Below are 13325 nucleotides of genomic sequence, written 5' to 3' on the forward strand. Positions count from 1 at the left end.
CCTAGTCCTGCTCCATGTCAGATGTATTTTTTTCCTACACTTCAAAAGACAATAGGAGTGAGATCCTTCTAAGGCAAGAAAACACAGTTCAAAAAAAAGTATTTATGTATATATATAGCGGTGTGTGTGTGTAAACGCAAACCTTTTATTACAAACTTAAAGGATTTTGGTTTCAATTTAAGTAATTTTCTAAATAAAAACAAGAATGTACCTTGTTGGAGAATGTTCTGTTTTAGGAAAATAATAAATTAAAGGGACAGAAGTCCTGTACACCTATGATCTGTCAATGAAATAAGAAAGCTTAAATTACATATCCTGCATAATTTAGGTCAAAACCTAGTGGGCTTTTAAACAGGCAGGTGCTTAAAGCATGGACTAGTTTTTCTTGGAAGACTTGCTTAGGTTCATTAATTATAATACAGAATTAATTCTTTACTGTTTTTTTTCTGTTAAATCAATAACTAATTTATTTATTTGTATCCTTTAGTGTTGAAAGGTGAATTGCAATTAGATTCATTGAAACAGAAAGGAGCTGTTAAGAGGACCCTGTTCTTTGATTACCATCAGTCACATCACTACTTCTCCCTTGTGATAGAAAAACAGAAACAACTCCATTGCCAGGACTTCCTTGTTTATCTCAGAGTAAGTTGTTTAAAATATTTTGGACTTTCATCATTGTTTCAGTAGTACCAGGGATTTAAAGATAATAATAAAAAGAAGTCACTGGAAAAGGAAAGGTAGTTTCCAAAATTACAGAAATGGGATACAAGATAGAGTTCATCTGTGTGTTCAGTATGTCCAGAGCATAATGCTACCTTGAAAAAATTCCCTATGTAAATCTTTTGTCAATATAAGTAGAAAAGAAAGACTGATTTTTGAAGAATGTAGAATTTCTCTGTGTAAATATACATTTATTTCACACTCTTCTGGAAATTCTGATCAAATACTGCATCCTCTGATACAAAAATGCAAGATTGCTTTCTGGTTTTGGTATGCCTTTTTTTTTTTAGTATTCACAGTGCAGTAATAAACAATGTTAAATATCATGCCAATTCAGGTTCAAAAGATTTTAAAGGAGTCTTACCAGAACTATTGGCCTAAAATGCATACATTTTAAAAAATATTTTAAAGTTATTTTAAAATGTTTTTAGAAAAACTAGAACTATGGAATTGAAGTTGTAAAGGAGAAAGGATCAACACTTCCTCACTTGCAGGTGGGGTTACCTCATGCAATTGAAGTAGATTATTCCAAGTCTGATCCAAGAAATGCAGTGGGAGGTGAAATGGAGAAGTTTCAAGCACTATGTAAGGACATTTCTAGGCAATAAAGGTGGTTGAATTTTACCATTGCTAATTCTTATAAATTCTTGGTTATGGTACAAACCAGCAATATTACCTCCACAAATCCACACATGCCCTACCTCCATTTCAAAAGGAAGGGGGGCAGTAGCTGATAGGAGTTGGTTCTGTGTGTCTCTCTTAAACAGCTTCATTTTAGGCTAATGCTTTGAAAAATTTCTGAGTCTACTCAGCTCAGCCAGCTTCTTCCAGATGTGGGGCTGTGGAGGCAATGTGTTCTGGGCATTCCAATTACTGGTGAGTCTCTTTGCTTTCCTAATGACACCACATGCAGCCAGAATTTGGCCAGCATCTGTCAAAGAACCATGTCTTTACCTTCAATAAAGACCACATCTTTACCTTCAGAAGTCTGAATCTGTTGTCTTATTATACCAACTGAAATAATCATAGTAAACTATTGGTTTTTATTATGTGATTATTACTCACAGGATGAAACAGAATTTAGAGATAAATTATCTCCCATCAATATAAACTTCAATTATAGTTTGGATGAGTCCAGTTTTGAAGATAGTTTGACTGTGAAGCCAATACTGAACTATTACCAGAAAAACTCACTAGCAGAGCAGGTATGAATTTTGCATGTCACATTTTCTGTATATAAACTTGAAAGCATTTACAAATATTATGTGTGTCATCTTCCTTAAAAGAGAGTATCACAGCCAGAAATTACATGCCAGGGATTTAATGAATACAAAATGTAGATTGAATATAAAACTAGAACCAACAGACCTTTCAAGTATCTCCAAAAGTCTTGTGCTCATAGTTTTGTTTGCCATATAGAATATGTAAGCCAAGTTAGTGTGGGAAAGGGCCTGAAGATGATATTGTTCTGCTAAGGACATATTTGACCATCTGAATAGTCTCCAGCCTCTGACTACCATGTGAAAAGGAACTTATAGAAAGGAGAAAAAGATTCAATTCACTAAGGCAGTGGTAGTGGTATTTAAGACACTTAGGTTAGCAATATTTAATGAAGTGATTTGGACTTTGAGGCATGTACTAATTGTATTATATTTTTTTATTTTGCAATGGTACAGGCTTACATTCTGGTTGACTGTGGGGAGGACAACTTATGTATTCCTGACTTGCAACTTTCTGCAGTGCCGTAAGTTAAATAAAATACTACTTAAATAAATATAAATATAAATAATATATTAGTTAAATATTAACTAATATAATATAATATAATATAATATAATATAATATAATATAGTAATTATTACATTAGTTAATAATATATAAAGTTAAATATAAATATTATATTATGCCATATATTAAAAAGTCCAGACACTGCTAACTGTTGCAACAGAATGAAGTATATAGAACACACTTCTGTTGTTTACTGTAGCTAATCACTCTTACCTGATTTCCAGATTTTAATGTGTGCATCCATTTCAGCTATAAAACCAAGAAATGGAGAAATATACACTTGCAAACCACATTCATGATGTTTAATGGTTATCATAGAAAATATAGTTTGCAGGTGTTTCTTTGGTGTGGTTCTAGTTCTCTGAAAAGCAAGAGATTATACAAATTGATGTTCATAGGAGGTTTCAAGTTTTTTTTTCCTTCAGTGTGCCAGTGACTTTGAACCTGGACACAATTCTCCTGAACTCAATACACGTGAAGTAAATTAATCTCAAAATAAAATTTTCAAACCATGGCAACAGTTTCTCCTGTGGAGGGAGAAATATGCCAAGCAGGACAAGTGGGGAATGTCTGAGAGTGACCTGACTCTCATCAGAATCAGTCTGTAGCTGTAAAACAAGGGCACAGTGCTGTTGCAGGTCTCAGGAGAATTTTTGTCATTGTTTGTATTACAATGGACATGAGGAGAAAGCTACCACCTTTGTGTCCACCAGAAAACAATGCTGTTGAGACCCCTGTGGCAAGTGATTCCTCCACTAAATACTTCATGCTGTTTAGAAAGTAGTCAGGCTCTGAAATTTTTCACCACTTAATTTCAAGTTTTGTGATAGTCCATTTTGGGCACCTCTTTTCTACCCAGGTACTGGTAAACTTTTTCACGCAATCATTTTTTTAGAAAATACTATATTTTGTGTTCACAGAGTGTTTTCCAGAACAGATGCTCGGAGAGCAAAATGTCCTTCTGCTTTATTCATATGTAAATCCTAATTGTACATGTTTTAACTCCTGACAAGTAGTATGTTCTGTACAGGGATACAGATCAGCTAATAATTGGAGAAGAAAATTGTGTCATGCTCATAATAAATCCAAGGAATGATGGGGAAGGAGCCTATGAAGCTGAGCTACATATAAAGATTCCGCCTGAGGCAGACTACACTGGGGTTGAACGCAACAACAAGGTAAAGTAAAATCAAGATGTTAGTGATAATGAAGCAGACAACTGAGAGCAAGGATAACCTACATAGGCTGTACCAGCTGAAAGCAGCACATAAAGAGCTTCCTTTCAGGAAGGGAGATTCCATCAACTCTCAGCTATCCTTGCTGGCACAGCCCAGGGTAAAGATTAGCCATGCCTCCCAAATGACGGGGGTCACCTCCAGATTGAGGTGACCCCGGGAGGTGGTAAAGTCTCTCCTCCAACCCGGGTCTTCAAAGAAAGACTCAGTAGTCTTCAGTCGTCCGGTCTCAAGGTAGTTTATTGCATGTTATCTCCAGACACACACACTCCTGACATTCTCTCTGACTCCTTCTCCTTCTGCATCTGACCCGTCTCTCTCCATCTCTGTCTCCATCTCCCCCGCCCAAGGGCTGGTGCCATCTTTCATATCACACATTATGTATTAAATGTTTATAGTTTTTCCCCAATGCCTATCACCTATATTGAACAGTGACTTTCTACTCTAAACCAATCTGTGAGTGCCAACATCACCAAGAACATGGAGGATAGGAAGGAGAAAGAAGGAGGACAGGGCACGCCCAAATCCCTCCATCTTAGAACTTCTGACCCCCATGTACAAAACTCAGACCCCTCTGTACAAGGCTAAAACCCCCCTGTACAGCACTCCAAAATCCTTCCTTTCACTTTGTGACTACTTGTATTATAATATCTAAAATTTTGTGATTTCTTGTTCTTCCTGCAAGGTTGGTAAATTGTTCCATGGATCAAATTCAAAACCACAGGGGTTTCCAACTGCCTGCCAGGGTCTCAGATGCTTCTGACCTGGGCCTGGAACATCCAAGAGTGTCTGAGAGACATCTTGGGTTCCAACACCCAAAAATGGGAAGGACAGGACCATTCTGTTCAGACCCAGCTCAGGTTCAGCTCCTTGCCATTAACTTATTTATAATGACACAAATAATGTCACATTTCTTCTAGGAATAGAAGTATTCACATAATTCAGATTCTGAACCAGTAAACAATATCAGTAGCAGAAAGTAATACTGCCAAATTCCCTTAGTGCTTCCAACCTGGGATCCAATGGTCCCAACTCCCAGGCAGAGTTAATGAGCCCTGCTGATCCCCTTGGACATTGCTGTCTCCTCTCACAGCATACCAGTGTTTCACCATTATTAAGGGTGTCCCAGACTCCAATATCCTGAATAGTTGGATATTAATTGCAGTATAAGCTTGACAAAGTTGCTTTCCCTTGTTGTCAATTCTTTTATGTTAAGAATGGACCAAAAATGCAATTAAAGTGAAATGTGCCAGTGTTCACGGAAGGACTAATGTTGACTGAAGTCCTGCTGAGCTGTACTGAACATGCAGTGTTTTTCCTTTTTGAGTCTGTTTGTTTTTTTTTAAGAGCAAAGATGAAACACTATCCTGCAAACAAGCAGAGTGTTCATGTATTCTGTGTTGGACAGCAAGTCTGAATTGCCTCATCTGCACATATATCTCCCAGGCTGTTGCAACATGAGCCTGCTTTTTTCTGTTAGTGCCTGGAATGTTCAAAAGGGCCTCAAGGGTGAGAGTGGGAGAAAGCAAGTTAATTTCCTTTCTGTAGGCAAATGTTTTTAAGGAAGTTGAAAGTAACTTACAGGGTATTTCCTTATTCTCTTTCTGTCAGTGACTTTATTCGTGGGCTTCTAACCTAGTTTGAAAAAAAATTACAAGAAGAAGCAATACTGTCATCAGAGATGATAAAAATTCTCTGCAACCTCACATCTCAGAAGCATATCTTAAAGACACCAGCCTTTTCCTACCGCCTGTTCCTTTTGTTGTCTTAGCAAAGCCTCTGGTTTTTTGGACTGTAATCTACAAAACTAAAGTTTGCTTTAATATGCTACAAATGGTTCCCTTTTTCCTTCGTTCCTCTTTAGAAATCTTTCTCTGTTCTTTTGGTTGTTACCAAGGTGTCAAAGAAGGCACTAATTCCAAAACCCAAGCATGTATTAGCATTTGTATTATTTGTATTATCTGAAGGACCTGGGGGTGGGAGTAGACAAGAGGCTGGACATAAGTTGTCAATGTGCACTCCCAGCCCAGAAAGTCAAATGTGTCCTGGGCTGCATCTGCCTTCCAGTACCTGAAGGGAGACTAAAAGAAAAACAGAGAGAGACTTCTTACACTAACATGTTGTGACAGGACAAGGGAGAATAAAATCAAACTGAAAGAAGGTAGGTTTAGATTAGATACTAAGAACATTTCTTGGCTGTGAGGGTGGTGAGGCACTGGAACAGGTTGTCCAGGGAAGCTATAAATGCCCCATCCCTTGAAATGTTTAAGGCCTGGTTGGATGGAGCAACCTGGTCTAGTGGAAGGTGACCTGTCCACAACAGGGAGGGGGGTGGAACTGGATGATTGTTAAGATCCCTTCCAATCCAAACCATTCTGTGGTTTGGACCAGAGAGAAATCATTCCAAGCTTTTTATGATTTTAGGAAAAAATTAGTTTTATAGTGCCAACACAATAGGCTCATGGAGAAAGGAAGGAAATAATACATGGGAGATCCTGGTGCTTTGGAAGAATAAAGAGAAGCTAGAATGGGTTGAAAAGGAGTTTTAAAGTTAGAATACTTTTTCTTTTGAAGACAAAATTTTAAAAACCCAGGAAACACAATACAACTACTTCATTCTTTTCAGATTTTGGGGAAGATAAAAATGCCTTTCTGACAAATCCAATTCTGAATCCTTGTAGATTTATAAAAAACTGCCTTCCTTTTCTCCACATTTACTTAGCTCACTCCCACACATAATTTATTTCATATTCTTTGCTTTTTATACTTCAATCAAAAAGATGTCATCATGTTCTTTCTGAGAAGGATCAAAACATTAGTCCTACTTGCTACATAATTTTTAGTGCCTTCCTTTCTGCATTTCAAGGACCATTTTTACAAGGATTACAAATGGCACTGAAAGTAAGTTTATTCTTCCTATTGATTTTAAATGGTAAATGTATATTTCTTTAAACTATGTTTTTTGCAATATTATGGTTCCATTAAGTAAACTAAAATATTAACTTCTATGTGCATTTGGGAAAAAATGATACTGTAAATTTCTTCTAAAATTTTCTAAATGTAAATTCTTCTGTTACCAGGATGACCAAATTCTTAGGGGTCATAGTATCAATAAGTGAGTATAAATGAGAGGGACTCAATTCATTCAACTTATAGGGCTTTGAGCAATTTGAACTGACAAGATAACGGAAGAAATTATCACACTGGATGCAGTAAACACTGAGGTAATATGGAAAAAAGGTCTGCAGACACTTTTTGAAGCATGGACTAGAGGTGAAAATTGCAGTTTTCATGTCAATTGCAGCGGAGTCAGCATTTCAGTTCTTATTTTTATGTTTGTGTTGTATCCTGACAATGGGGCTCCTGAAATTGCTACTGAAATATACCTAATTTAATGCAAACCAATTTCAGCGGACAGGTAGATTTTTGGTAGAGCCTATTGCAATCATGATCCTAAAGCTCTGCCTCTAGGATTGCATTTCCTCTTGGTTGCATCCATGTTTACAGTCCTCTGTGTAGCTGTTTTTCTCCAAAGTGCAGAGTTCCTGGTATTAAGGCAGAGATAAGATTCTCTTCAGAGCCAACAAATCAGGTAGACTAAGATGAGAATAAATGAAATGGAATCAGCTGAATAAATCACTTGATAAATTTCTGATGGAACTGAAATATCTGTAGAATCAAATAATTCAATTACACTGTCATAATTTCAAATTGACTGTATTCATAGAGGACATTTGTCTATTGTGGGGCTATTCTGGATTTAGTCTAACTCATAAACACACATTAAGTGCTTAATAGAGAAACACTTTAAGTGGCTCCTGTCCAGCCCTGCTTTTTTTTCTTTATTTAATGTTAACAATGTATTGTGTTATTCTATATCATTTGAATTACACTTAGAAGCTGATGATGTCAAAAACTTAACTGAAGATTCACTTGCCTTCTACCTCCTCCCTTCAGCTTTATGCAAGATAGTGTTTGACCTACCTCAGTTGGCATTATCTTCTTATCTCTGATCTGACTTCGTAGAATATCGCACACAGACTGTGCAACTGCATAAAAGATGAACAACATTTTGTAGAAATGTGATCATATGCACATGGAGAGGCAAGTGAATATGTGTGATCTTAAAGTTTGAGGTCAGGCACATTATTTTGGAGCTTCATTGATTCCTGCAGATGCTGACACTTCCTTCAGTCAAAAGCTGAGGATTGAAATAGAATGACTTTAAATTAAATCAAGTGTGTTTTTCACCAGTTGTATTGTGGAAACACTTAGAAGGTTCAGAAACCAGGTAAATAAGAAAATTACCACAGCTTCACTAGTTCCTGGAAACCTATTGTCTTGCAGTAACTGTTCATATGCAGTAGGTGTGAATTTACTGAAATTAGCTGCAATTAAAAAAGTATAACCACTTATATTATCTCATATTTCCAACACTAGATCCAGAGACAATATATACTGATGTATGGTACATTTTTACACTACAACACTCACTAACACGACTGTGTGTTTGAACCCCCAGCCATTGCCTGAATACTGTGCACTAACCCTTTGCTCCATTATAGAGCTGCCCATATTGAACAGCTCAATCCTGCCTTAGTAGCAAAAGCTGGGACTCAAATTCTTATGGAATAATTACTAATCAGGCAAATACAAAGCATTAACAGATATTTGTTACACACCAAAAACATTACATATTTTGGCAGAACTGCCTCTGCTCAGGCTGGAAACTGCAGAGTGGTGAAGATCACATCCAGTCAGGTATTATACTGGATAAGCTCTGAGCCATTTCCTCCATGCCTTTCTGAGCTAAAGCATGGCACTCTTAAAATGAGAAAAAGACCTGGAACATTCTTGTCTTATATGGAAATTCTTTGACTAAGTACATTGTGGCTGGCTAGATGAGATGTGATTTGAGCTTGGTGAAGGCAAAGATTACTCTTCATTCATCAACTAGATACATACATATACATCAACTAGAAGATGGTACCTAATCCATCCCCTTCTCCTCAGAAAATAAAATTGGAAGGTGAAAGAGGAAGTTTTTTACTTGCCAGCCTGTTGCATTTAACTGTTGTGTCATCAATTAGTAATTCATCACTACACCACAAAAAAGTTTCAAGTTTGTAGGCTGCCTGGATTACTTAAAGCATCCAATTACTTTCTAGTTAAAATGCACCCTGGGAGCACACGTGATAATTGTTGGGGTTTTACTTCTGCTCAAGACTGCCAAAAATCCATGTTTTGCTACAGAAATGTGAATTGATACCAATGGCAGGTAGAAGGGCTTTGTGGCAAACCCTTCCATCTGGCAGAGTTGCATGTGAATGAACTGATACTGACAACAGTAGGTGTACAAGTCTCAGCTCTTACTAGCTTCCTGCCTGGTTTTAATTTTCCTGTTTGTATTTAATCACCTCAAAAAAGGTGATCAGTGCGAAAACAAAGATGGTAAATCTCATTATGGAAGGATTCTACCACAGTTGACCCTTTGTCACATCTTCTACTGCACAAATTAACTTTTGTGATGCTGGTCAGAAAAATTCTGCACCATTAATCATTTTTAGTCTAGGAACATAGCCTCCAGATTGCAGAAGAGCTACTTGAAAAATTCCTCTATTTTTTCAGCTTTTGAGGGAAAAAACCAAGTGTGGTACGGGCTGATTTACTTTTTGCTGGTCTATCATACAGCATCTTTAAAGAAACTGCCAAATATCTAATACAAATGAGTATTTATTTCTAACTTTTAGACCTCAATTTCAACCCCTCTCCCCCAACAAAAGCAAAACTATAAACCCACACAGCAAGATCAAATAGACAATTTTACAGACACATTTTATTCCAACTGTGTTAACACTCTTTTTTCTCCCATGCGTTGGTTCCCACCTCTAATTAACCAGCTGGAAAGAGTGTAAAAATGCTTCCCTCCCAACCCTAGAGAGGCTTGGGAAGGCTATTAGTGCCCTGAACAAGCTGTGTGACAAACTTTGTTTCCTCCAAGCAAACTGTAAAAATGTCAGCGTACAATGAGGTGTGTGCTGAGGGCATGCTTCACATGGGCTCTGCTTAGGACATGCCCTGTCTTTTCTTTTAATCTCAGGAAGTTACGAGGACAGCATGTCCATGCTGGCTTTTACAGATAGGAAAAATTGGTACAGAGATTTCCCAGGTCTTTTTATATAAAGAACATGAACTCATTCACACTGCTTCATCTGTGAGAATCACAAATGAGCAGAAAGGCAATGCAACTTGCTGCATCCTGCTTTTACAAAGCTGGTTTACTTCTGCACATACATGGAAATACCTTCATTTACTGAAGATGTCAGAGAGGAAAACAGAAAAAAACCAACACATTTTATTGCAAACCCCCCACATTTTATTGCTTTGCTTTATTCTGTGTCTCCTAGCTTGCACTATTTTATAGCTGTACCTCCTTTTGTAGAGTTGTTTTGTTTACAGATGATGTTACTAGTGATAAAGATTGCTATAAATAACAAAAACCTTTATATCTGATAATGTGAAAGTCTATCTCCTTTGCTGCTAATTTATAAACACACATAGCATGTGTTTATAAACCTAACATAAAACAGGTTATGCTTTTACAGAAGTATTTAACATTCTAAGTATTTTACCACAGATTGGAAAACAAAGATCTAGAATTGATCCATACTCAAGTTTTGCCAATGTCAGAAATTCATTATAGAGATTTCTTGTGATGGATAACACTGTAATTACTGTGAGACCTATTCTTCTCACTTAATTTTGTCTACTCTTTGTTCATCTGTTGAGTCGTTATGGCTATAGGAACGATTCACAACAAAGCAGTATGGTAAAACTAGACATAGAGTGATCTCATCATGATTCTTAAGGTACTGGGAAACTATCCTGTTTGTTTTTCCCTGGCATTAGTTTTCCTCCACTGTCTGACAATAACCAACTAAATGTTTTGATAGTGCTCTAAGCAGCTGTCTGAAATCAAAAGAAAGGTCACAGTCAAAAAGGCATCACTTTCCCAACTGGATACATTTCACTGTGATCTCTGACCTCTGTATTGGTGTCCTTTTGTTGCAGGCACTGCGTGTGTTGAGCTGTGATTACAAGATGGAAAATGAAACTAGAATGGTGGTTTGTGATCTTGGGAACCCCATGGTGGCTGGCTCAAATGTAAGGGAAAACCAGATGCATTTACTGATTTTTATCTAATTGAATTTTAAAGGGGAGCAAATGGAAATTTATTCAATTACCAGAATGTGTCCCAATAAGCAGCACATAAACCAAATTATTTACCTGGACAAGAAATTGTTGGTGTAATAAGAGGTAGAACTGTGCTTCTGAAAAAGTAACAATTTGTTTTTCTAAAAGATTAATTATGCTACAACTTGGGGTTTATGTCACTCAAAGAAAGTAAGAGTGACTCAATTTATCACTATCATTTCATTAGAAGTTGCACTAGTATAATGAGAATTCCAATCTGTAATGTGATGAGTTTATTTCTCCCTTTTAGTATCCTCTATACTTAAAATATATAGATATATGTATAGTAAATGACAACTTCGTCAGCCTGATTGTCATCTTGAGTGCATAAAGGTTGTCTTACCAGTTTATATCACAATTTATATCAAGTAAAGCATGTTTGGAATAAACACTTACTTTAAATTTATTATTTTAATTCTAAAGATTTTTCTAAGACAGCCTCTTATAAATCATACTGCACATTAGATGGAATGATGGTAGCCTTGTTTTTGGAGAAAAGCAGAACTGTTTAATAATAAATGATGATGAACACTAGATTAGGATAAAAAATAGGTTTGGAGTTTAAAAATTCCACAATTGTCATTCTTTGTCCCTATGTCATGATAAAACAACCCAGGAAATCCCAGAAGTGTTAAATCCAGGAATGTTCAGCTATGGATGCTCTTGCAGAGGAATTTATTGTTTCTCATAAATTCTTTAGTTCTATGAATATTTAACTAAAAGAAAATAATCCAAATATTGATACTTAGATTAAAAAACTGTCCTAATAAAAACAAAGCAGTCAACAGCATAAACATATATCAGGAATAAATAACAGTTTTTAATTGAAAACTACTGCTGTTTGAATTTCGTATTGGACCTATGGCTTTGCAAAAAAACCAAAGCAAATTTCTTTAGTATTTTCAAAATACCTGCTAAATTAAGGTTTATCCTATGGAAGATCAATATTTCAATCTTCAGCCTCTCTATAGAGGGGGGCTTTCCTGGTCTCTTTTAATCTTGAAACAGTTCATGTCTGACCCTTGGTAGAAGAACCAAATGGGTCATATCATTGGAGACTGGGACTAGAATAAGTTTCTTTGGATCTTTGGGATAGCCTCGGATCAGCCATACAACTTTAGAAAGTGAGTGAGGGCAGGTGTCTCATAGAGTCATCTGTTTGCATGGCCACAGGCAGTCCCAGAGATTCTTTGGGACTACAGGGAGGTGGAACCACTGAAAATTGAACTCTAGGTGATGGACCTCCTGGGAAGAGGAATCTTCCTGGTAAGGATCCTTCTACATTGAACTACTTTGAACTAGAAGTCTGAAGAGATTACTATAAACATTTTCTGGGAAGGACATAGACAAGAAGGCCAAAAGATTTTGTAGGTTTTATTTTATTCTACTTAATGAAAATCCTAAAAAGTAAAAGTAATTGAAAACATTTCTGAGGAATGGAATTTTCATAATGGTGTGATGGGATGCAATGACTGGCCAAAGCATGAGACAAATTCCAGTTCAAGGCAAATAATTTCTTGTATTGAGAAGACAGCAGTTTTACTTATCTGCTTAGTAGTTTCCTGGTTAGTGTCAAGGCAGAAGCAAATTCTCAAGATACAGACAGAAGTGGACAAGAATATTGTGGGTGATTGGGATGCAGTGGAGTTGGGCAGGAGAGCAAGGGCTGGAAGAGAAAAGGAAGACCAAGCACAAGAGACACTCACTAACTTGTATACCAAGAAAGAAATCTTTGTAGTTTGCATATTCCCATAAGCATAAGCCATGGAAAGGTCAGAGTGTAGAGGTGTTAGGCTACAGACCTTATTACTCCTCCCTTTGAATCCAAAGCCCTGTTTCCACATCGTCTCTCACCCAAAATGCTGGGACTAGCAGTGTGAAGACTTCAGGAATGCCATTGGGTGGCCACTAAAACATTGCTACTCTCACCTGTCTCTTTATAAATTTTCATAGCATAACTAATCCTTCTTTTCTTCAGAATGAACTCTAGGAGTGCTCTAAGTGCCATTACCAGATACTCCTAAGACAACTACTTCATAAAGAGAGAAGTAGCAGAATAAAGGAGCAGGGTTCATAAGGTATTCAAGGGTTAATTATGTAACTTTTGTTATAAAGTTACATATTTGTTACTTTATAACAAAATAATCCAGCCGTTTAAAATTGAGGGGTAGGAAGGTAGAGCATTGTAAAGCCAGATGGCAATATTGTTTGATTAGAGTAAGTGAAATCTTAAATCCTAAATTTATCTTCGAAGCCAGGTCTCCTGGAAGCTCAGTAAAGGTGAAAGGACATGTGTTTTTTCAGTCCAGACATATTTGTGATGGCAAA

At 36.8% G+C, this 13325-nt stretch overlaps 1 protein-coding gene across 1 annotated transcript in view; it reads left to right on the forward strand.

Moving 5' to 3' along the window:
• Positions 1 to 13325, forward strand: part of ITGA8 (integrin subunit alpha 8) — a 111007-nt gene that overhangs the window by 50008 nt on the left and 47674 nt on the right. Inside the window, exons 17-21 of the mRNA XM_053988978.1 lie at positions 488 to 642; positions 1788 to 1925; positions 2397 to 2464; positions 3539 to 3686; positions 10815 to 10907. Coding sequence (XP_053844953.1) covers positions 488 to 642; positions 1788 to 1925; positions 2397 to 2464; positions 3539 to 3686; positions 10815 to 10907 — 602 coding nt within the window. The remainder of the gene's footprint in view (positions 1 to 487; positions 643 to 1787; positions 1926 to 2396; positions 2465 to 3538; positions 3687 to 10814; positions 10908 to 13325) is intronic.

This window comes from Vidua macroura, chromosome 1, assembly GCF_024509145.1.
Source record: "Vidua macroura isolate BioBank_ID:100142 chromosome 1, ASM2450914v1, whole genome shotgun sequence".
Taxonomy (NCBI): Eukaryota; Metazoa; Chordata; class Aves; order Passeriformes; family Viduidae; genus Vidua; species Vidua macroura.